This window comes from Oryx dammah, unplaced genomic scaffold, assembly GCF_014754425.2.
Source record: "Oryx dammah isolate SB20612 unplaced genomic scaffold, SCBI_Odam_1.1 HiC_scaffold_25, whole genome shotgun sequence".
Taxonomy (NCBI): Eukaryota; Metazoa; Chordata; class Mammalia; order Artiodactyla; family Bovidae; genus Oryx; species Oryx dammah.
Window position 1 is genome coordinate 1,580,934 of NW_024070209.1, and position 21,362 is coordinate 1,602,295.

At 43.5% G+C, this 21,362-nt stretch overlaps 1 protein-coding gene across 1 annotated transcript in view; it reads left to right on the forward strand.

The window, feature by feature from the left end:
- The window catches only part of BUB1 (BUB1 mitotic checkpoint serine/threonine kinase), a 34,788-nt gene that overhangs the window by 5,467 nt on the left and 7,959 nt on the right, over positions 1 to 21,362 (forward strand). The window contains exons 5-18 of the mRNA XM_040267544.1: positions 471 to 514; positions 1,195 to 1,295; positions 3,026 to 3,069; positions 3,172 to 3,356; positions 4,571 to 4,722; positions 6,684 to 6,910; positions 9,145 to 9,203; positions 10,651 to 10,779; positions 10,878 to 10,982; positions 11,692 to 11,791; positions 12,667 to 12,748; positions 13,381 to 13,555; positions 18,440 to 18,527; positions 19,971 to 20,206. Of these exons, the coding sequence (XP_040123478.1) occupies positions 471 to 514; positions 1,195 to 1,295; positions 3,026 to 3,069; positions 3,172 to 3,356; positions 4,571 to 4,722; positions 6,684 to 6,910; positions 9,145 to 9,203; positions 10,651 to 10,779; positions 10,878 to 10,982; positions 11,692 to 11,791; positions 12,667 to 12,748; positions 13,381 to 13,555; positions 18,440 to 18,527; positions 19,971 to 20,206 (1,727 nt within the window). The remainder of the gene's footprint in view (positions 1 to 470; positions 515 to 1,194; positions 1,296 to 3,025; positions 3,070 to 3,171; positions 3,357 to 4,570; positions 4,723 to 6,683; positions 6,911 to 9,144; positions 9,204 to 10,650; positions 10,780 to 10,877; positions 10,983 to 11,691; positions 11,792 to 12,666; positions 12,749 to 13,380; positions 13,556 to 18,439; positions 18,528 to 19,970; positions 20,207 to 21,362) is intronic.

Sequence of the window (21,362 nt, forward strand, 5' to 3'; positions counted from 1 at the left end):
CGGGCTTCTCTGTCCAAGGGATTTTCCAGGCAAGAATACTGGAGTGGGTTGCCATTTCCTTCTTCAAGGGATCTTCTCGACCCGGGATCGAACCCGAGCCTGCTGCATTGCAGATGGGTTCTTTGCTGCTGAGCCACCAGCGAAAGCCTACAATAAGTGCATGTTGTAACATGTGCATATTGATCCCCACAGAGGAGGGTACATTTGTTATGTGAATTTATAAAATACTGACATAAATGAGGCAAAAGGAGGAATTTTTCTAATTAAGTGCATTGGGTGTGAAAATAAGCCCAGGTTTTTTTTTCTTAATTTTGAAGCAAATCTAAAATTCAACTTTGCAATCTGTCTTAACCTCAGTCTTTATTAGATCATAGTAAGCTGTCTATCCTGTTTAGTTTTCACTCTTAACATAAATGCATATTAAACTGTGAATTGTAATCTATATTGATGCCTTTACTGTTGTCTTTCAGGATGTTTCAGACACGCCTCACTGAAACCCATTTATCTACTCAAGGTAAAATAACACTTTCTAAAATATCCAGAGTATCAGTAACTTAGTCTCTGATTTGCACTGCCTTTTTCCCCTTAAAAAACAAATCCATCCAGTATTTATTGATTATATTATCTTAGTAACGGGGAAGACCCTCTGATAATAATAATGCCTACTTCATAGCCCTGCATAGCAGGGACTCTGTCTTAGCACTTTAAAAGAAAAACTCTCCAAAAAAAAAAACAAAAAAGCTTGGTAATTTCATTGTAGTTTTAGGATTTTCAAAAAGTAAAAATTACCCCAAATTGAGTGACAATACTCATTCTGGAGTACATCTGTTCTGAATTAAATTAAATGTATTTAATGCAACTTTTAAAGAAATGGATTTTTTCTTTTTTTTTTTTTTTTTTAAGAAATAAAGATTACATTTCAGCATTAAGCACCGACTACTTATCCTGTTGTTTAAAATAGCTAGAGTTTACATTTCTTTCAGGGACTTCCTTGGGCATTTTGAATTGATTAGAAAATTGTTTCTACAACATTACTTTTATTTATAAGGTGTTTTAATTATGTTTTTGAGATAGTGTGAGTGAGTTCATTCTTCAGTGCTACTTATTGAAAGATTAGGGAAATGTATTTGTATTATATTCATTTAATATGGTTTTACCCTTATTTCTTTTTATTTTATGCATTCCGTGTCATAGTGAGAACCTCAGAACCTCTGCATGATGCTCAGATTTTAAATCAAATGGTAACATCAAACTCAAATCCAGGAAGTAACTCAGCCTGCATTTCTAAGAATCAGGTAATAATGACAGTTGTAGTTGCGGAAACTGGGAAGGGTGTTGAATGGTCAGCCCACCTGCCATTCATGTCACTCGGGCACCTCGTTTCTTTTGACCTTGTCTCCCAGGACTTACCTCCACGTCAGCCACCTGTGCTGTGGCGCCTTTCTGGGCCTGTCATCACCCAGCACTGCCCACTTCCAGTATTAAATGGAAAATCATTCACTCTCTGACCGTAACTTCTGCACTTGTCTGACCTGGTGACACCCTGGCATGCCTCCTGTCTTCGCCTGCTCCCCGCAGCAGCCTCTGTCCTTTGCTCTGCGGGGCTCCCCTCCCTGGCCCAGGATTCTCTAGCTTAGGTCACACCCATCTGCAGACACCTGAGCGTGCTTCAGATGCTCTGATCCTGGAACCGTCACCTCAGCCAGAGCTTTTCTATTTCCTGGCAGTTATGCTTCCAGTTTCCCCGTTCACACTTTATGTTTTCCATATTCCTATGTTTCCTTTTCTACTCACTAATGCCAAATGATAACTTTTAACTTCTTTTTACTCTCCTCAAACCTGGGGCCTGACTATGTCTAACCTCTTTGTCAGGAACTGGCAAACTTACTATATCAGTGAGACAGCAGAAGTCCTCAGATGACAGCTCCATGTCTGCCACCAACCAATAAATAACTGGGCCCTTGCTGCCATGGCAGGGGCCGGGCTGACTCTCCTGCCCTAGCGACTCATCTGCATGTACACGTTCTCTCCTTTCTCCCAGCTTCTTTCCTCCTCAGGGTACCAGTGCTCTTTCAGAGTTTGCTATGGACCTGCTTTCAGCTAAATCCTATGGAAATGCCTCTGTTCCAGGGACACATGTATTAAGTTTCATTAATGTAACACATTCTTAGAAGGAGACTATGAATTCCAACTTTGACAGATACTCTATCCCAATTTACATCCTACTCATGCATGCCAATGGCACCCCACTCCAGTGCTCTTGCCTGGAGAATCCCATGGATGGAGGAGCCTGGTGGGCTGCCGTCCATGGGGTCGCTAAGAGTCGGACACGACTGAGCGACTTCACTTTCACTTTTCACTTTCATACACTGGAGAAGGAAATGGCAACACACTCCAGTGTTCTTGCCTAGAGAATCCCAGGGATGGGGGAGCCTGGTGGGCTGCCGTCTGTGGGGTCGCAGAGTCGGACACTACTGAAGTGACGCAGCAGCAGCAGCAGCAGCAGCATGCATGCCATCTTGTTTGTCTCCCGTTGCCCCAGCTCCAGGTGTCTGGGCAGCAGAGATGGATCTTTTTCACAGTCACTGCTCAGGACCTGACACGACACAGATGAGAGATCCAGTAAATACTTGTCTAGTGACTGAATGCTAGCACTGTGGACTCCTGAGCAGAGAACAGTACCAGAGGAAAATGTGAAGAATTTTTTTTCTAATGTAGCTATTTGGAATATTAATCTCATTACACTTAGGCCCTGTGGCTCAGCCCCTAGACTGTGGTCTTTCTTATTGGAAGAAGACCCACAGGTCCAAACACTTTCTTATTGGACTCTAGTTGTAAAACCTGTCGTAAAAGTGATCATGCAAGCCAAGGCTTCAGCTATTGATGGCAACTTGAAAGAGCACATATAAATCTACTTGATGATTCAGAGACCCCTCAAGTGTTTCCATGTTGTTTTCTGCAGTCGTCTGGATGATGGATTCTTGTCAGATAAGTGATTATTTGTGTTTCTTTTCTGTCTCCTTAGGGTCCACAACTTTCTGGAGCAACACCTGCAGCTGGTGATAAAGGGTCAGACATGCAAGTACAATCGGTGCCTTCATCTGTGACTGATTTTCCTTCCAGAGCCGTTGCGGTACACTGTCATAAATGATGTATTTTTCCCCATTTTAGGGAACAAAGGGTGATCACGATTTCTAAATCAGAATATTCTTCACACCCATCTGTGGCAGACAAAGCTGATGTTCAGCAGGTTGTCATGTATTGCAAAGAGAAGCTTATTCGCGGAGATTCGGAGTTTTCCTTTGAAGAGCTGAGAGCCCAGAGATACAATCTACGGAGAAAGCATGAACAGTGGGGTACTTGCAGTCTTAAATTTGAGATAACCTAGGTCACTTAACATGATTCTCATCTCTGAGTAATTACATTTGTAGTAGATAACTCACTGTACTGAAAGAATCTCAAAAAAAACTCTCTAGCTCATTCCATCAGAAGCCTAAAACCTTTGTTAAATCCTAGTGTAGCAGCCACGCTTGTCCAAAGCCTAAATTGATGTCTTGACAGCAAAGCTTAGAGCTGAAACAGCACTAAAGGAGATGTCCGTGCCAATGCAGTAGATCCTTTTAAGCTTTCAAATAACATCTGTATGGATTTGAGCTCCTGTATCTAGCGATTGTAAACCCCTAGGTCAGTTGTTTATACTGTGAAGAATTAATTAAGAACTAGAGTTGAGCAGAGATTTTTCAAAGTCTGCAGCTGTTTATAAATAAGACATTCAGGAGTCCTCTGACCAAAGTGCTGTGCTATTCGTGGCTGTGCTGTACCGTGGATCCTGATTCTGCGGCAAAGACTGAATGTTAACAGCAACGTTGGCACTTCAGTGCTACAGCACGTGTTTGCTGTAACAACATGGACCTCAGAGGAAAATGAACCTCTGTTCCTCTCAAGACTTCGATAGCATCTGACTATTGATGCTGTGCACCCTATGTTGGCCAATTTTTGTTTGTTCGTTATTTCTCGTTTGGTTAACAACCGAGAGGACAGTCAGGTGACACTCGGGGAGGACCCTTTGCTGCCTTGCACAGATGTTAAATCTGAGCCGGACAGTTTGATTGGTATGTCATGTGGTTATGTTAGCCAGTTGCTGAAAATGGGACCAACAGCAGTGTCATTGACATGCTGACCTTTCCGTGCACTTTACTCTTACTCCTTAGGAAGCAGCGAGAAACTTCTATCTTTTAAAAACACTTCCATTTTCAAATGATTTGCACAGTTGTGATTGTTAAAAGTGCTTAGTATCATACCATGCTATTACCAAATATTTTTGTTGCTCATCATGTACATTTTTTATAACGTATGCACCCTGAACTTAAAAGTAACTGTACTGAGGACAGGTGAAAATTATAATTGAAAAGTAGATAGTATTTCAGTTTTAAAAATCTAATACTCTTGGGAAAAGACTAGTAAAAAATAGTTGCCATCTTAAAGATAACCTTTTGCTGATTTTGCACAGATTCCTCCGTTGACCTGAGTTTAAATCTCACCTGCAAACTATACTTTGTCTTTCCTAAAGTAAATGAAGAGAGGCATTATATGAGAAGGAAAGAAGCAAATGCTTTGGAAGAACAGCTCTTAAAACAGAAAATGGATGAGCTTCATAAGAAGTTGCACCAGGTGGTGGAGATGTCGCAGGAGAACCTGCCCTCTTCCCGGGGCGCGTCTGAGGTGTGTGGGCTCCTCCCCGTCGCCTCCCACGCCCACTGCAGTGCTTTCTGTTTCTGTTCGTCCCTTCCATGCTCTATTTGTAGAGTGAATTCTGACGTCAGTTTAGCTACTAGCTTTCCGAATTATTCCCCCCTCCCCCCACCGAGAACTGGGGGGAAAGACAATCCGACACACTCCCAGCAAGGATGGAAGTCCCATTTAAAGAGGCAGGAGGCAGAGGGACACTGGGCTTCTCGGTACCAGCCCAGAAGGACATTCACGATGCGAGATGGGAAAGGGGGTCACAGAACAGGGTGTGTAGTGTATGTGTCTGTACATGAGTGTATATAGTCCTTTATCTGGTTTTCTTTTTGTAGGGGAGGTACAATGACTGTTACAGAATGAAAATTCAAATATAATGATTAATTTGTATTGAGAAGCCGGCAGCACCTGCAGGAATGGGTCTCAGAGCTTGCTTTCTCTATAGACCTACTGTGGCCACATTCCTGTTTTCAGCTCCACCTTCACTTCTGACACGTTGAAGTTTCTGTGCTTCTCTGGAGATCACCTCCTCTGACTGCTGTTTGAGGTGTTAGGATTCCTTTACTGTCATTTTAGTGAGGTTTTGGGAGGATGTGGATGATAAAACACATGTTTAAGCCACTGTCTTTAACCAGAAGCCTCTCTTAATGAACTTATTTCTGTGTATGAGTGGTCTGAGGATGTATTTTCCAAACTGATCTCCAGTTGTCCCTGAGTCATTTATTTACCAGTTCAGCTTTTCCCTATTGGTTTAAAATATCTTTGTGCATGCTCAGTCACTTCCATTGTGTCCAACTGTTTGCAACCCTATGGACTGTAGCCCACCAGACTCCTCTATCCATGGGATTTCCCAGGCAAGAGTACTGGAATGGGTAGCCTTTCCCTTCTCTGAATGGAGATCTTCCCCACCCAGGGATCAGCCTGCATCTCCTGAACTGCAGGTAGATTGTTTACCACTGAGCCACCGGGGACGCCCGTAAGAGATCTTTATCATAGACTGAATTTTTAGTATATGAAAGACCCACTTCTGAAATAACCGTCTCTGCTGTGGTCAGTAGGCTTCTTTTTTTTTTTTTTTTTTTTTTATAGTTCTTTTTTTTGTCAGTAGGCTTCTTAAGCCTCTCTTCTTAAGCCTTCCATGAGGCCGTGGTGCTTCTTACAGTGAACACCATGTTGTGTGTTTACTATACCTTTGTCGTGTGTTTTGATATCTGTGGAGAAAGTCTGATTATTGCTTTTTAACATGTTTCTTCAGAAATGAATATTATGATTATTTTTTATCTTTACTAATTCAGTAGATAAAGAAAATTTAAATTATCTCTTTTTTGATGACTATTGAGAATAAACTTTATATTTTGTCCATTTGTTTGTGAAATAACTATTCTTATCCTAGCTATTCAGTGTTTCCTTAACAATTTGTGAGAATGCTTTTACATGCTGAGGATTTAATTCTTTGTCTTTTAATTTGGTAATATAAGAGTGTACATGTGCAGTCTAAGTACATATGAGTAGAAAAGCAGAGATTTTAATTAAGTTAAAGGCCTGTGTCCATATCCTTCCCATGATGAGCCATGCTTTTGTGGCAGTTAGTACAGTTAATATTCATGTTTCCTATTCACTGAAGAGAAAATGGTCACCAAGGGTCTTTTAATGGGAAGAACACCATTATGAGCATTTGGTGACATTGATTTGTTAGTATTTTCCTAATGCACGGTCGTGGCTGGTATTTAGTGGTTAGAAATATGAAGCACCAGTTGAATCTGTGGTTAAGCTACAGAAGCATCCAGCATGCGGTGTGCCCTTGTTGTTGTTGACTGTTCATTTCAGAATACCTAGGGAGGTAAGAGGCTACCTCGAGAGGCAAGGCATCTTCTGAAGACGAAGCTGTAAGACCTAATTGGTAGCCTCATGGCTTTTTGTCTGTTTGCTTACTGTGAAAGGTCAGTCCAGCATGTTTGGAGCCACACACAGACTCCCAGCAGGAACTAAGAGCTCCGGGTCTGCCAGCCGTCCCTCAGCAGACCTCGAAGAATGTGGACGAGAAGCCCAGAGAGGCATCTTCTGCTCTTACAGCAAGTGCTGTCGCCACTGCTTTGGTGTCCCCAGCTCCTTTGGCAGGCCCGCCCGTGATGGACGCCGTGTTTTCAGGGGGCAGCAGAGATGCCAGGTGAGCCAGAGGTGGCCCTAGAGACGGTGGCAGTGGTGCCCGGTGAATTCTTTGTGTGACCTGCAGTAGTGAGGGCAGTGTGTAATTGATGGGCGAGGCTTGTTTTTCAAATTAATGTTCAGATGGGCATGTAGTAGAAAAACCACATTGCCAAAACATTAGCCCCAGATCGTTCAGCCGCACTCTGTTTCTTTTAAGAATCTTAGTTCTACTTCATACTTCTCTCTTGAATTAAAAATTTTGATACCCTGAAACTTAACAATCTTTCTGTAACTGAAGAATATACCGGAGAAGGCAGTGGCACCCCACTCCAGTACTTTTGCCTGGAAAATCCCATGGACAGAGGAACCTGGAGGGCTGCAGTCCATGGAGTTGCTGAGGGTTGGACACGACTGAGCAACTTCACTTTCACTTTTCACTTTCCTGAATTGGAGAAGGAAATGGCAACCCACTCCAGTATTCTTGCCTGGAGAATCCCAGGGACGGGGGAGCCTGGTGGGCTGCCGCCTATGGGGCCGCACAGAGTCGGGCACGACTGAAGCGACTTAGCAGCAGTAGTAGTACCAGCTCTGACGGAACATAACGTAGGGGTTATTACAGTCCAGATAGTTACTTGACTGTTACTTGAATACTTGATAGTGTGTTCCCATGTTCCTTCTGTCTTCCCCTGGGGCAGTTTGGGATTAATATCCATAATGCAGTTTACCAAAATCTGTCTCATACACTGCTGTGGAGGTTTCTCTCCCCAGTTCTGGGCAGTTTCCTAGATGGCGGAGATTATAATTTTTGTCGTATCACTTGTTCTGTTTATATTTTTATCTTCAGTCACTTTGGTGCTCTGTCTCTTTTTTGTAACATATGAAAAATTTTCTTGCTCTTTCAGGAAAAATGAAAGTGAGGCTCCCATCTTTCCCTTGGGCTAAAACCCTTAGCACAGTTTATGGTTCTTAAGGACTGGTTCTCCTCGATGACTGAGGTTAACTTCACCAATGATTTCCCTTGGAAATAAGATTTTTAAATGATCCTGCTTTTATAGTCACCTTAGGATACTAATTCAGACCTGTGTCCTGTATTGAACCATGTATGTACAAAGTAAACTGCTGGGACCTCCCTGGCAGTCCAATGGTTAGGGCTGCCCTTCCAGTGCGGGGGGTGTGGGTTCTATCCCTGGTCTGGGAACTAAGATCCTGCAAGCCATGTGGTGTGGCCAAGAAAAATTTTTTAAGAAGAGAACTGCTGTGTGTGGGCTGTGACTTCATTAGCTCTTCATAGTTAATTCTCGTGATCATAAGATAGTCACAACAGCAGTGACAGACCCTGTAGACATGCTGCGTGCCCAGCCACCCCTTACAAAAGGGTGAGGCTCTTTAACCTAAGGAGCATGCGGATCCCAGAAGCACTGCGGTCTGACCGTGACCCTGGCCCAGGCAGGGACCGAGGGGACCCCTCACACTCTCAGTGGCCTGGACAGCTGACTGGCAGAGAAGAGGCACCTTCCCTGGCACTGCATATACAACTCAGGTTTTTATGGCAGTTAATGGGGACTTGTGGAACTGAGGGTGCCTTGCACTTTTTACTTTGCATCCTCACAGGGTTCATTAAGGGAAGCAGTGTCAAACAGATGAAGTCCACTATCCCCACTGGACTTAAACCAGACTGTGATGTAAGTGCCTCTGTAGCATTTTTTCCATTCTTGATAACTGAAGTCTAGAGGACAAGGCACTACGGCTGCACAGCAAAGGCACCAGCGCTTTCCCGCATCGCAACTCAGAAGAGCCACGCTGGGCACCCAGACCCAGAACTGCCGGTCAGCCCCTTGGCCTGTGTAACAAACGGGATCGTTTGAATCAGGGAGACCCTAACCTCCCTTCCACGTGTGCAAATGATTATCAGGTGTTCACGTCTATAATCACTATGTCAAGCAAACATGAATACCTGGCCTTTCTCTGTAAGAATTATTGTCCTCAAAAGGACATGAAAGAAAAAATGGTCACTGACACTGTAGACCTAGGCAGTCCCATCTGCTTCTTTTTCTTGGCCATGCCACGTGCCCTGCAGGATGTTCTCCAACCAGGGATCAAACCTGTGCCAACCGCATCGGGAGTGTGGATTCTTACCCTCTGGACTACCAGAGAAGTCCCCCATCTTTATTTTAAAAACAGGCTGGTAATCACCAACATTTTTTTTTTTACTGTTCTTGAGAGTTAGTGTGTCTCAAGAGTTTTCTCTTTCAGGTGTGTGAACAAAAGTACTCATGAATTCAGGCCACAGAGCGGAGCAGAGATAAAAGAAGGTAATGTTTAATTGTAACACACTTGTGTCTGACCTCTGCCCAGACTCGTTCAAGTTACCCAGGGGTCTGTTAGCTGGCCACAATTTATGGGGGCTCTAGGCCTTACTGAACCTGGTTGTCAGCTCTGCTGCTCTCAGAATGCAGGGGTTAGAGAAGCCCTGGGCCGTTTCCAGTAAAGGGGAAATCTACTTGATAGGCACAAATGATTAGTTAGAGCCCTTTGGAAACTTGGTTTGTGAAAACTTTCCTCTTAAATTCCCCAGTAGATTACTCTAAAACAAGAGTCGTCTTTAATATGTTGTGAGGAAGCAGTGGTAGTTATTTAGGAGTGATGTATAATATTTCTGTTTTATACTGCTTCGTTAGAGGTACTTACATAAAAGTAAGTTTTATAGATAAACTAGGACATGGATAGGGCATTCACTTCCCACCCCCATGTACCGTGACATTCGTTCCAGTGACCGTTTAGTGGAAGCAGAGCTACTTGAAACAGCAGGTGACACCTGCATTTAACCAGGACCAGACTGAGCACGCGTGGATGCCGAGTGCTGTCCTGAGTGACTGCAGGTGCAGCCACAGACAGAAAGGACAGAGAGCCCCCCCGGCTCGGGGGGCAAGGAAGCATGGCTGTTAGGGAGGGGCCCAATACTTCAGAGGGGCCAGGAAAGATGCTCACGACGACAGTGCTATTTGGGTAAAGACAGAGCCAGCCTGCAAAGCCCGTTTCAAGCAGAGCTACCAGCAGGGCAGAGTCCTTGAGTCCCTGATGTGTTCTGAGCACAGCAGAGCAGCCAGCGGCCTCCGGAGGTGGGCATGGTAAGGAAGATGAGGTCGGAGGTAGGAGGGCTCAGGCTGTGCAGGGCCGTACCTGGACTCCAGCTGAGTGAGATGGAAAACCGGTCCTAAGATTTACAGCGTAGCTACTATTTCTTGGGATACAGTGGAGCAAAGGGTGCTATTGATGACGAGGCTGCTCATTTGATATGGTTTTAGACCAAGCTGCTTAATTAACTCTTTTGAGCTTTTATTTCCTTTTCTGTTAACAGATAATTCTTAACCCACCTTGTGGGACTATTATAAAGATCAAAATAAAAGACGTGATAGTACTAGAATAATGGAAATTCCTAGTGAGAATTGGCTTCCCAGGTGGCTCCGTGGTAAAGTATCCACCTGCCAATGCAGGAGACTCGGGTTCAAGCCCTGGGTTGGAAAGATCCCCTGGAGAGAGAAATGGCAACCCACTCCAGTATTCTTGCCTGGGAAATCCCATGGACAGAGGAGCCTGGCCAGCTATAGTCCATGGGGTCAGTGGACGCGATCTAGTGACTAAACAACAACAAGTGAGAATTATCAACAATAATAAAATGTCTAATAAGTTTCTTAAATTGTGTGTCTTCTGAATTATTCTGATTACTGACATGGCCGTTTGTCCCCATTTCTTTAAAAGGGTGTGAAACACAGAAGGTTGTTAACACAAGTTCCTTTCACACAACTCCAAACACATCTCTGGGACTGGTTCAGGCAACACCATCCAAAGTGCAGCCATCACCCACTGTGCACACCAAGGAAGCCCTCGGTATGTAAAGCCTGCGGTGTGACTATGCAGCGTCTCACTGTGCCTTGGTGAAAGCTCTTTTGCAGTCATGTTCACGGCTGTTCTTCTGTTCTTTTAAGGTTTCATCATGAATGTGTTTCAAGCTCCTACGCTTCCTGACATTTCCGATGACAAAGAGGAATGGCCGTCTCTAGGCCAAAATGAGTTTGAAGCCCAGTTTCAAAGTAATCACAAGTTATTTAATAGCTACTGAATGGATGACATAGCAGGTTGTTGCCCATGGAAAAAGCAAGGATTATGCAAGAAGTAGGCCTGCCCTTGGTTAGCGTGTCAGATGAGTGCATGTTGTGAAGTAAAACATATAAGCATTTTGCCAGGTACTCAGTGTGTGTCATAGACTTGATTTGTTTCTTAAAAAATAGTAAGTGCTAAACAAGGGCAAAATAGGCCTTGGTAGGAGTGGCCAGGAAGGACTGAGTGGTTGAGGGGAACTTGAGCCTTGCCGGGCAGAGGGGTGAGCTGGGCAGAGTGTTGGGGACCAGGGCTCGCCCCACCCCCCACCTCCTGTTTGTCTCGAGTCAGAGGAGTTCTGCTGGAAGCCAGAGAGAGATCACAGTGAAGACATAGGTTAAGAGCTTAATCGTAGAAAAAGGCGTGGAGAGCTGTGTTCGGTGTCAGGGCCCGTAGCTGCGTGTTAGGAGCGTCGAGATTGCTGCGTTAGACGTGGCAGGGGCTCGAGGCTTGGAAGCTGGGGTGCTAGCGCCTGTGACAGTCAGTCCCTTCCTGTCAGCGCAGAGGGACCACCACATGGCCTAGAGTTCCAAGGCTGACATCAGTTATTTACTCCATTTTCTTATTTGTAGTTAGTTTCAACTAAAGGGTAGTGTTTTTGTCCTGTTAAAATAATTAACTACAGTTTTCGTACTCTTGTAGAAAATGCACCATCTTCTGGGGCTTGGGGAGTCAATAAGATCATCTCTTCTTTGTCATCTGCTTTTCCTGTATTTGAAGATGGAAACAAAGAAAATTATGGGTAAAGACGTCTGTGGTTAAGATAACTCTGAGTGAAAAGCATGTTGCCAGGTAACGGGTGGTGTAGGGTTCAGGTGGGGCTGTTGAGAGAAGACCACCTGCCAGTCAGACGGGCTGGGTTCAGCCCCAGCTCTGCCAGGGATGAGCCTTGTAACCACAGGACTAGGAGACTGTGGCTGAAGTTCTTTTCCACATTTTCAGCGTTACAAGAAAGCAGTCCTCCCATGACAAAAGCATGTATCATGAAAGGAAACAGCATGGTTGCAAAGCATCAGAGAGCCGAGGTATCCTGTAGATTTGAAATTGTGTTAGCTGTAAATGAATTCATCAATAGAGGTATCCATACATGTTCTGTATGTATTTGCAGGATTGATGAAGTAGAAAGCGAAGTGGCTTACACTGGCTCACACGGCAGAGAACGTTTGTTTTAAGGCTGAGCTGCATTACGATAGAGTAGGGTAGCACCAGGAAGTTTCACTGTTAGTAATTTAAATCATGGAAGAGAGGTGTGAACTCAAGTGTCATGGTGTGGAAGAGGTCTGTATTCCGTAGCTAGACCACGCACTAGAGAAAGGAAACACACACGGCACCCACGCCGTCCTGTTGGTCACAGCCCTCACTCTTGTCCTTAAAACTCAGTGCAACAGAAAGTTCCCTATTTTCTACCCTCACATAAAGTGACTGTAGATCTTCTTGTATATACCTACTCAAGTTAATTCAACTTGCACTCAGATTTGCTATAAAGGTAAGAAATATGTATATAAATATTAACTAGTTTAAAATAAGTGGAGAATGTTTTTAACACTGTGACTTAAGTGGTAGAATTTATTTCCTTAGGGTATTTTACTGTTTATAATTCTGTCAATTTTTCCTTAGATTACCACAGCTGAAAAATAAACCTGCAGGAGCCAGGACCTTTGGAGAACGTTCCGTGAGCAGGTTTCCTGCAAAACCAAATGTGAGTCTCTGCTTCACCCATGAAATGGTTGTGCAACCCTTTTCGCTTTCTTTTACCAAACAGCTGTGCCAGTCAAATGAGATGGTGTATTTAAAAAGCAGTTCTGGAAAAACAGAATATTATGTGAAGATCATGTTTTTAAAATATTATCCTATAATTATTTGCAGTATGCACAACACATACTGACAGATGTGGAAATTGAAAAATGAGGTTGATGTGATCCTTGCTCTCTGAGAGTCTTCCCTGTAGACAAGAGGAACCACTGGGGGCATATATATTTTTCCCAGACCTAAGAACCTTGATAAAGGCTAAATGGGAACTCCATAATATCTTTGTTATTCCTCTGTAAATCCAGATTTATCTATTTTTTTTTTAATCGGTAAATAAACTGCGACTCTTGCATGTGATACAATTCCATTGGCGTGTGTTAAAGATGAAGTGTACCAGTTCTGGGGAGAAGAACCAGACCCTTGATGTCCTTGGCTGCATGTAAGCCAGGGGTTACATCCATTCCTTTGAAAAAATCAAAATTCCTGGTTTTTTTTTTAATCTAAAAAAAGTATTGCCATGTTAAATTTCATCTGCAAAACAGGGAACCTCCTGCCCTGTTTCCAGTTCATCTTTCGTTGTAGGAAGTGCCTCACACTGACGAGCTTCTGGACGATTCAACCGTGTGGGGCGTCCGCTGCAACAAAAGCCTGGCACCCAGCCCCAAGAGCCCAGGAGACTTCAGGTCCGCCGCGCAGCTAGCGTCGACACCCTTCCACAGGCTTCCCGTGGACTCCGTGCACCCACTGGAGGATAAAGGTGTGCATTGTACTCTCTGTCCCATCTTCTGCCAACTTCACTTCTACTACCATAGTCATCTTCTTGAAAATTCTAATTGGGACACTGAAAAGTCATAAAGAGGAAACTTAAAATCCATTCATTGTAGTATTACATAAGTATAATGTCCTCATAAAGTTTCTGTGCCTTTTCAAATTCAATAGTGTTAGATTATAAGTAGAATGGAAGAAAAGACTGCAAAAGTATTTAAGGGCAAATGACCCACCCATTTGCATAGGACAGAGGTTTATTTCCTGATTTACAGTAAATAAAATAGCCAGGACAGACAGATTAAATTGCTTGAATGCTGAAATAGTAAACATTTTCAAATTTGATAAGAATAACTAATAGCAAGTTTTAATCCTTGATATGTATCTACAAATTTTATTACTTTAGAGATGTAGCAAACACTATACTCAGAAAATCATATTTAAAACTTTTTTTAGTGGTGTGATAAAACTCACAGATAGTCCTATTTTCCCCAAACATAACACTCTCATATCAAAGATCTTTATACACCTGAAATGAAGCTTAATAAATGACATAGTGATTGAATACAGATAATTATTACCTATTAAATATCAAACCTGCAAAATAATATAGGCATTCCTCATTTTTGGCACAGTGGTAAAGAATCCACCTGCCAATGCAGGAGACTCAGGAAGATGCAGGTTCAATCTCTGGGTGGGGAAGACCCCCTGGAGAAGGACATGGCAACCCACTCCAGTATTCTTGCCAGGAGAATCCCATGGACAGAGGAGCCTGGCGGGCTACACTCCACGGGGTCACAAAGAGTCAGAGACGACCGAGCAACTAAGCACTGTACCTCGCTGTATGGCACTTCACTTTGCATTGTGTAGATACTGGGTATTTTTAAAAATTGAAGATTTTTGGCAACCGCGTGTCAAGCAAGCTTACTGGCGCAATTTTTCCAGCAGCATTTACTCACTTCATGTCTGACATTTGGTCATTCTTGCAGTATTTCCACCTTTTCCATTATTGTTACATTTGTTATGGTGACCTGTTGGAGAAGGCAACGGCAGCCCACTCCAGTGCTCTTGCCTGGAGAATCCCATGGACGGAGGAGCCTGATAGGCTGCAGTCCATGGGGTCGCCAAGAGTCGGACACGACTGAGTGATTTCACTTTCACTTTTCACTTTCATACACTGGAGAAGGAAATGGCAGCCCACTCCTGTGTTCTTGCTTGGAGAATCCCAGGGACGGGGGAGCCTGGTGGGCTGCCGTCTATGGGGTCGCACAGAGTTGGACACGACTGAAGTGACTTAGCAGCAGTAGCAGTATGGTGACCTGTGATGGGTAATCTTTGGTGTTACTATTGTAACTGTCTGTGGGTGCCACAGACCTCGCCCATCGGAGGTAGTAAACTTAATGGATATTATGTGTATTCTCACTGCTCCAACTGGTTGTTCCCTGTCTTTCTCACTTTCCTCCGGCCTCTCTCTTCCTGAAAAAGGAGAATATTGAAATTAGGCCAATTACTAACCTACAGTGGCCTCTAAGTGTTAAAGCGAAGAGAAGAATGTCATGTCTCTCACTTCAAATCAAAAGCTAGAAATGATTAAGCTTAGTGAGGAAGGCACGTCAAAGCCCAGTTAGGCTGAAAGCCAGGCTTCTTAGCCAGTTAGCCAAGTTATGGATGCAAAGGAAAAGTTTTTGAAGGAAATTAAAAGGGCTCCTCCAATGAACACATAAATGATAAGAAAGCCAAACAGCCTTATCGCCAGTAATGGAGAACATTTGAGTGGTCTGGAGAGAAGATCAAACCAGCCATAATACCGCCTTAAGCCAAAGCTGAACCCAAAGCAAGGCCCTAACTCAGTTCTATGAAGTTAGGCTCTTCTGACATCATAAAAGTTCTATGAAGGTTGAGGTGAGGACACTGCAGATGAAAAGTCTGAAGCGAAAAGAGGTTGGTTCCTGGGCTTGAGGGAAGAAGGCATCTCTGTATCAGAGGTGCAGAGGGAAGCAGCAAGTGCTGATGTGGAAGATGCAGCAAGTTACACAGATGCAGTTAGGCCACTAATGAAAGGGGTTACTCTAAATAACAGATGTTCCGTGTAGACGAAACAGCCACCATCTAGGACTTTGCCAGCCAGAGAAGGAGAGGTCCGGTCTTTAGGCTTCAAAGGCCAGACAGACTCTTATTAGGGGCTAATGCAGCTGATGACTTTAAGCTGAAGTCAGTGTTTATTTGCCATTCCAAAAGTCCTAAAGTTTTTAACAATTATGGTTAGTCGGCTCTGGCTGTGCTCTATAAAAGCTGGATTACAGCAAATCTGTTTACAACATGGTTTACTGAGTATTTGAAGCCCACTATTGAGAACAACTGCTCAGAAAAATAGATTCCTTCCAAAATAGTACTGCTCACTGACAGGGTACCTGGTCACCCAAGAGCTCTGATGGAGACATATACAATGAAATTATTTTCGTGGCTGCTAACACAGCATCCATTCTGCAGCCCATGGACCAAGGAGTCCTTTCAAGTTATTGTTGAAGAGCCACATTTCATCAGGCCATAGCTGCCATGGATCAGTGGTTCCTCTGAGGGATCTGGGCTGAGTCAACTGGAAACCTTCTGGAAAGGATTCACCCTTGTAGATGCCATTAAAACCATTTGTGATTCATGAGAAGAGGTCAAAAGATATATCAGTACTAACAGGAGTTTGGAAGAAGCTGATCCCAACCTTCATGGATGACTTTGAGGGGTTCTAGACTTGAGTGGCGAAGGCAATGGCACCCCTCTCCAGTACTCTTGCCTGGAAAATCCCATGGATGGAGGAGCCTGGTGGGCTGTAGTCCATGGCGTCATGAAGAGTCAGACATGACTGAGCAACTTCATTTTCACTTTTCACTTTCATGTATTGGAGAAGGAAATGGCAACCCACTCCAGTGTTCTTGCCTAGAGAATCCCAGGGACGGGGGAGCCTGGTGGGCTGCCATCTATGGGGTCGCACAGAGTCGGAGACGACTGAAGTGACTTAGCAGCAGCAGACTTGAGTGGAGGAAATAACTAGATGTGGGACCAGCAAGGGAACTAGAAGTGGAGCCTGGAGGTGTGACTGACTTGCTGCCATCTCGTAGTAAAACTTTCATGGGTAAGGAGCCTTTTCTCATGGATGAGCAAAGAAAGCGGTTTCCTAAGACAGAACCTACTCCTGGTGCAGATGCTATAAAGATTAAGTGATAAGAACAAATTTGAAATATCCCATAAACTTAGTAGATAAAGCAGCAGCAGAGGATTGACCTTGAGTTTGAAAGAAATTCTGTGGGTAAAACGCTATCAGACAGCATTGCCTGCTGCAGAGAGATTATTCATGAAAGGAAGTCAATTGATATGGCAAAGTTCATGGTTGTCTTATTTTAAGATCATTCATGAAAGGAAGTCAATTGACATGGCAAAGTTCATGGTTGTCTTATTTAAGAAATGGCCGCAGCCAACCCAGCCTGCAGCAACCACCACCTTAGTCATTCAGCAGCCACCAACATCGAGGCAAACCCTCTACAAGCCAAAAGATTGACTCACTGAAGGCTCAAGTGATGGTTTGCATTTTTTAGCAATTAAGCCTTTTTTAATTAAGGTGTACACATTGCTTTTTAGACATAATGGTGTTGCACACTTAAGACTCCAGTACAGTGTGAACATAACTCGTGCATGCACTGGGAAACCAAAAAATTTGTGTAATTGCTTTATTGCAGTGGAATGGATCCATATCCACAGAGTCTCAGAGGCACACTTGTGCTGTAAGATCTGGGACCACTAGCCAAATAATCACTGCTGGCACTTTTTCTGTTTTTTAAGTAGCAGTTGTTCACCAAAGCAGATGCCAAAGAATTCCATTCCCCTGGATGAAAGGATGAAAACTTATTTTAACATGAAGTCTGAGCTTATAGGCCTAAACATTTTTAACTAAGCAGTAAAAATCTTTTCTTACTGTACTAACCAAATATATTTCTTACCTGAATTTTAAAAGATTTAGTTGAAACTTGGACAATTGCCAAATGCTATCACAGACTTGATACTTTTTTTTTTAATTTAAAACTTGTTTCAATTTGGAGACCTTAATCTGTTTTAACTCAAGCGTCTTTCATAAAGTCAGTATTGCCTTTTCTTAGTGTATTTGCCACTTCGGTCATATGAAGGGAAGCTAATGTTCTAGTACTAAAGAGTAGTATTAGCACCTGCTCAGCGAGGCAGTAGCTCGTCAACTTTCACCTGGCTCTATACTGTGTTAGCGTCACTTGGTGGAAGTAGTCTCCGTATTTCTACCCTATCTCGTTTACCTCTCTGTAGATTTTTTTTTAATAACTTTATATGTTTGTTTGGTTGTTTGGGGCTGTGAGCTCTTCATTGCCATGAGGGCTTCTCTCTGGCTGCCGTGTGTGGGCTCCTCACGGGAGTGGCTTCCCTTGCTTGCAAGCACAGGCTCTGGGTGCGCGGGCCTCTGCCGTTGGGGCTCCTGGGCTCTAGAACACAGGCCCAGGAGCTGTGGTGCACAGGTTTAGTCTGCCCTTCGGCATATGGAATCTTCCCAGATCAGGGATCGGATCCATGTCTCCCGCACTGGCAGGTAGATTCTTCACCACTGAGCCACCAGGGAAGTCCCGTCTGGACTGTTTTCTCTTAAAGGATTGTATGGATTAGATGTATAAGGTAGAAAATACAATACAATAACAGAAGTTTTCCTGTTTTCCCTCTCATTTTAAAAAATACACTGCTTTTTACCATGGAAGATTATTTTGAAACTGTAATGAAAGTCAGTGCAAAAAAGGAGTCCCGGACTTCATACCATTTAAAGTCATACGTGTGTGTACAGTGTCCATCTCTATTTTCTTGTGTGTTTCAGAAAATATGGTGGCAAACCAGCACACGCATGTGGCTGTAGATCCTTGTGCAAGAAACAAGGTGGAACCCTTGAAAGAGAGAAAGTTCAGGTATTGTGGGGGGGGGGTGTGGTTCTGTCGGTCTCCATTTTCATTGTGGCATTGCTTTTTATCTGTAAAGGAATACTTCATTCCTGTCTTTAAGGGCTGCCAGAGTTTTTATTAACTGAGAGCTTTAAGTCAGAAGGTACTCTGTAGATGTAAGTACAGTGATTAGGGACTTCCCTAACCACTGCCAGTGGTTAAGACCTCACCTTCCAGTGCAGAGGATGAAGGTTCGATCCCTGGTTGGAGAACTAAGATCCCACATGCCTTGCAGCCAAAAAAACCAGAACATAAAACAACAGAAGCAATAATGTAACAAATTCAATAAATACTTTGAAAGGATTAAAAAAAAATTAAATACAATGATTAACCGGAACACTTGGTTTTAATACATCAGGGAGTGAGAGAAGCGGCTGGGGTAGCAGAGAATCCCTGACTTCTGCCGACTGGGGGAGTAGAACTGCTTGGTGAAATCATGGGAGGAGAGGAGAAGGGCATGGCTTCCCATACCAGGACAGTCTTAATTATGATAAAAACGGAGAGGTCCAAATCCAGGGACAGACTACGAAATAGCTGGACTGATTAAGGTCTTAGGGAACCAGGAAAGACCTAGAAACTCACAGGAGAAGAGAGTAAGGAAGGTGACAACTAAATGCAACCCAGTGTCCACAAATGGATCCTGGAGCAAACATGGTATCTTGTGGAAAACCTGGCAAGATCCAAACGAGGTCTGGAAGTTTGTCAGTGGTAGTATGACAGAGGTTGGTTTACTGCTTTTGACAAGAGAGCCACCTTAATGTGAGTTGGTAGCATTAGAGGAAATTGATGAGGAGCTTATGGGAATTCTCTGTTATCTTTGCAACAGATGATTAAACCTAAAATTACTCCAGAATTAGTATCTGCATCTAGGTGAATTCACAAATATGGACTCCGTGAGTGATGAGATGAGTCAGCTGTGTCCATGTGTGCGTGTCCCCAGTGTGTGTGTGTCTAAATGTCCCCGTGTGTGTGTGTGTGTGTGTGTGTGTGTCTAAATGTACTGCTGTTAGGTTATCGAATTAGGGCTGACATTTTCTGTTTGTTTCAGTGTCATAAAAGAAACCATTTTTGTAATAAAGTTAAATATTTAACCTCATTCACAGTAGTGATGCTTAGAGGACAACTCAGGGAAATAAACTTCCCAGCATATCCTGCTAAAGAATATCCAATGTCTCACCTCACCTATTTATCTAATATATTACCATGTTTTTTATTTCTGTTCATACTGTATGAACCATGTATTCACATATATTTGTACAAAGAAAGTGCTTTAATCAACTATTTGTGAAGCAGATTTGAAATGTCCTTCATAGAATGAAAAGGAAACTGTTCTGTGGGACTTTGATGCGATCAAACCCAGTAAGCTTGTAATCACGTGTTTTGCTTCCTCTGTCCCTTTATCACATCCAGTCCAGTTGAAGAGACAAGCCCAGACCCAGTGTGCCCTGCAGATGGCCCTTCGGTGTCCTTGCTCTGTCTGGGCCAGCCTGCTGCAGCCGTGCTGACGAGCGAGGCAGAGCAGGGTCTCAAGGCCTGTAAAGTCCCAGACCCCGACTTCGCCACTGCAGAGGATCCAGCAGAAGCCAGCACTGGGCTCCAGGCTGAACTGATGCAGGCTGGCCCGCTTGGGAATGTCGACGCTCCAAGTATGAACAGATGCTTAATCTTAACTGTTCCCTGAATAAGGACACTAGCCTGGTAAAAGCTGTTTCACGAAAGAAACTCAAAAGAGTAGGAACTTGAATGACGTTGAGTAGAACACAAACTTGCAGGTTATCTCACTGTGCATACAACAGTAACCTCCTTGAAGGAATAATTTTGTTTTAATTTTAAAATATCAAAATAACTACTGTTGGAAGAAGCAAGTGGAATTGAGGGGCCCACTAGTGCCAGGCATTTAATCTGACACTGTTAGCTCCATTTTACAGAAAAGTAAACAGGCTCAGGATTGAAGGACCCCCATCCTTACCCCAAGGCTACACAGAAATAGTCTTGAATAATGGTTAAGAGCACAGACTCTGAAGATAGACTAGCTAGATTTTTTTAACACAGATTTACTACTTTACTTATTTAGCTGCGCTGGATCTTAGTTATGGCACGTGGGATCTTCAATCTTTAGTTGCAGCATGAGGGATCTAGTTCCCTCACCAGGGATCAAACTTGGGCCCCCTGCATTGGGAGCTTGGAGTCTAACAACTGGACCACCAGGGACGTCCCCAGACTAGCTAGATTCTAATCCTAGCCACCCCTCTCAGGCTGTCGTTTGATCTTGGCCAAGATCATTTCAATTCTCTGTGGCCCTCTTTCTGTAAAGTGGAGGGGGTGGTAGCACCTCCGTTAGCGTCTTACTGTAAGGGCCATGTGAGTTACTATCCATGGAGGGCTCAGAACACTGTCCTGCATCTGCTTAGCACTAGTGAGTGTCAGTCATGTTGGATGAGACTGATAACTGCCACTAATAGAATTTTTTAGAGCATTCTAAATTGGGCAGAAACTTTTTTCTTCCCTTTAGAAATGGTTTCTCTTTGTAGATCTAAAGTGTATCTCATACAGATAAATTGCACATAGTACAGTCCACGGGGTCACAAAGGGTCGGACATAACTTAGCAACTGAACAACAAGCAAGAGTGTGAGTATTAAAAGGCAGCATGTTTTCTAGATAGAAGTGGAAAAGCGGTCTATAGAGTACATAGCTGAGCATGTCAGTAAGGAGTCTCCAAGTCTGCCTTTAGGATGTATACCCCCAGTTCTATTAAAGGCAGAATCACGAACAGATGCTCCTGAGTTTGGTTTCCTTTGTCA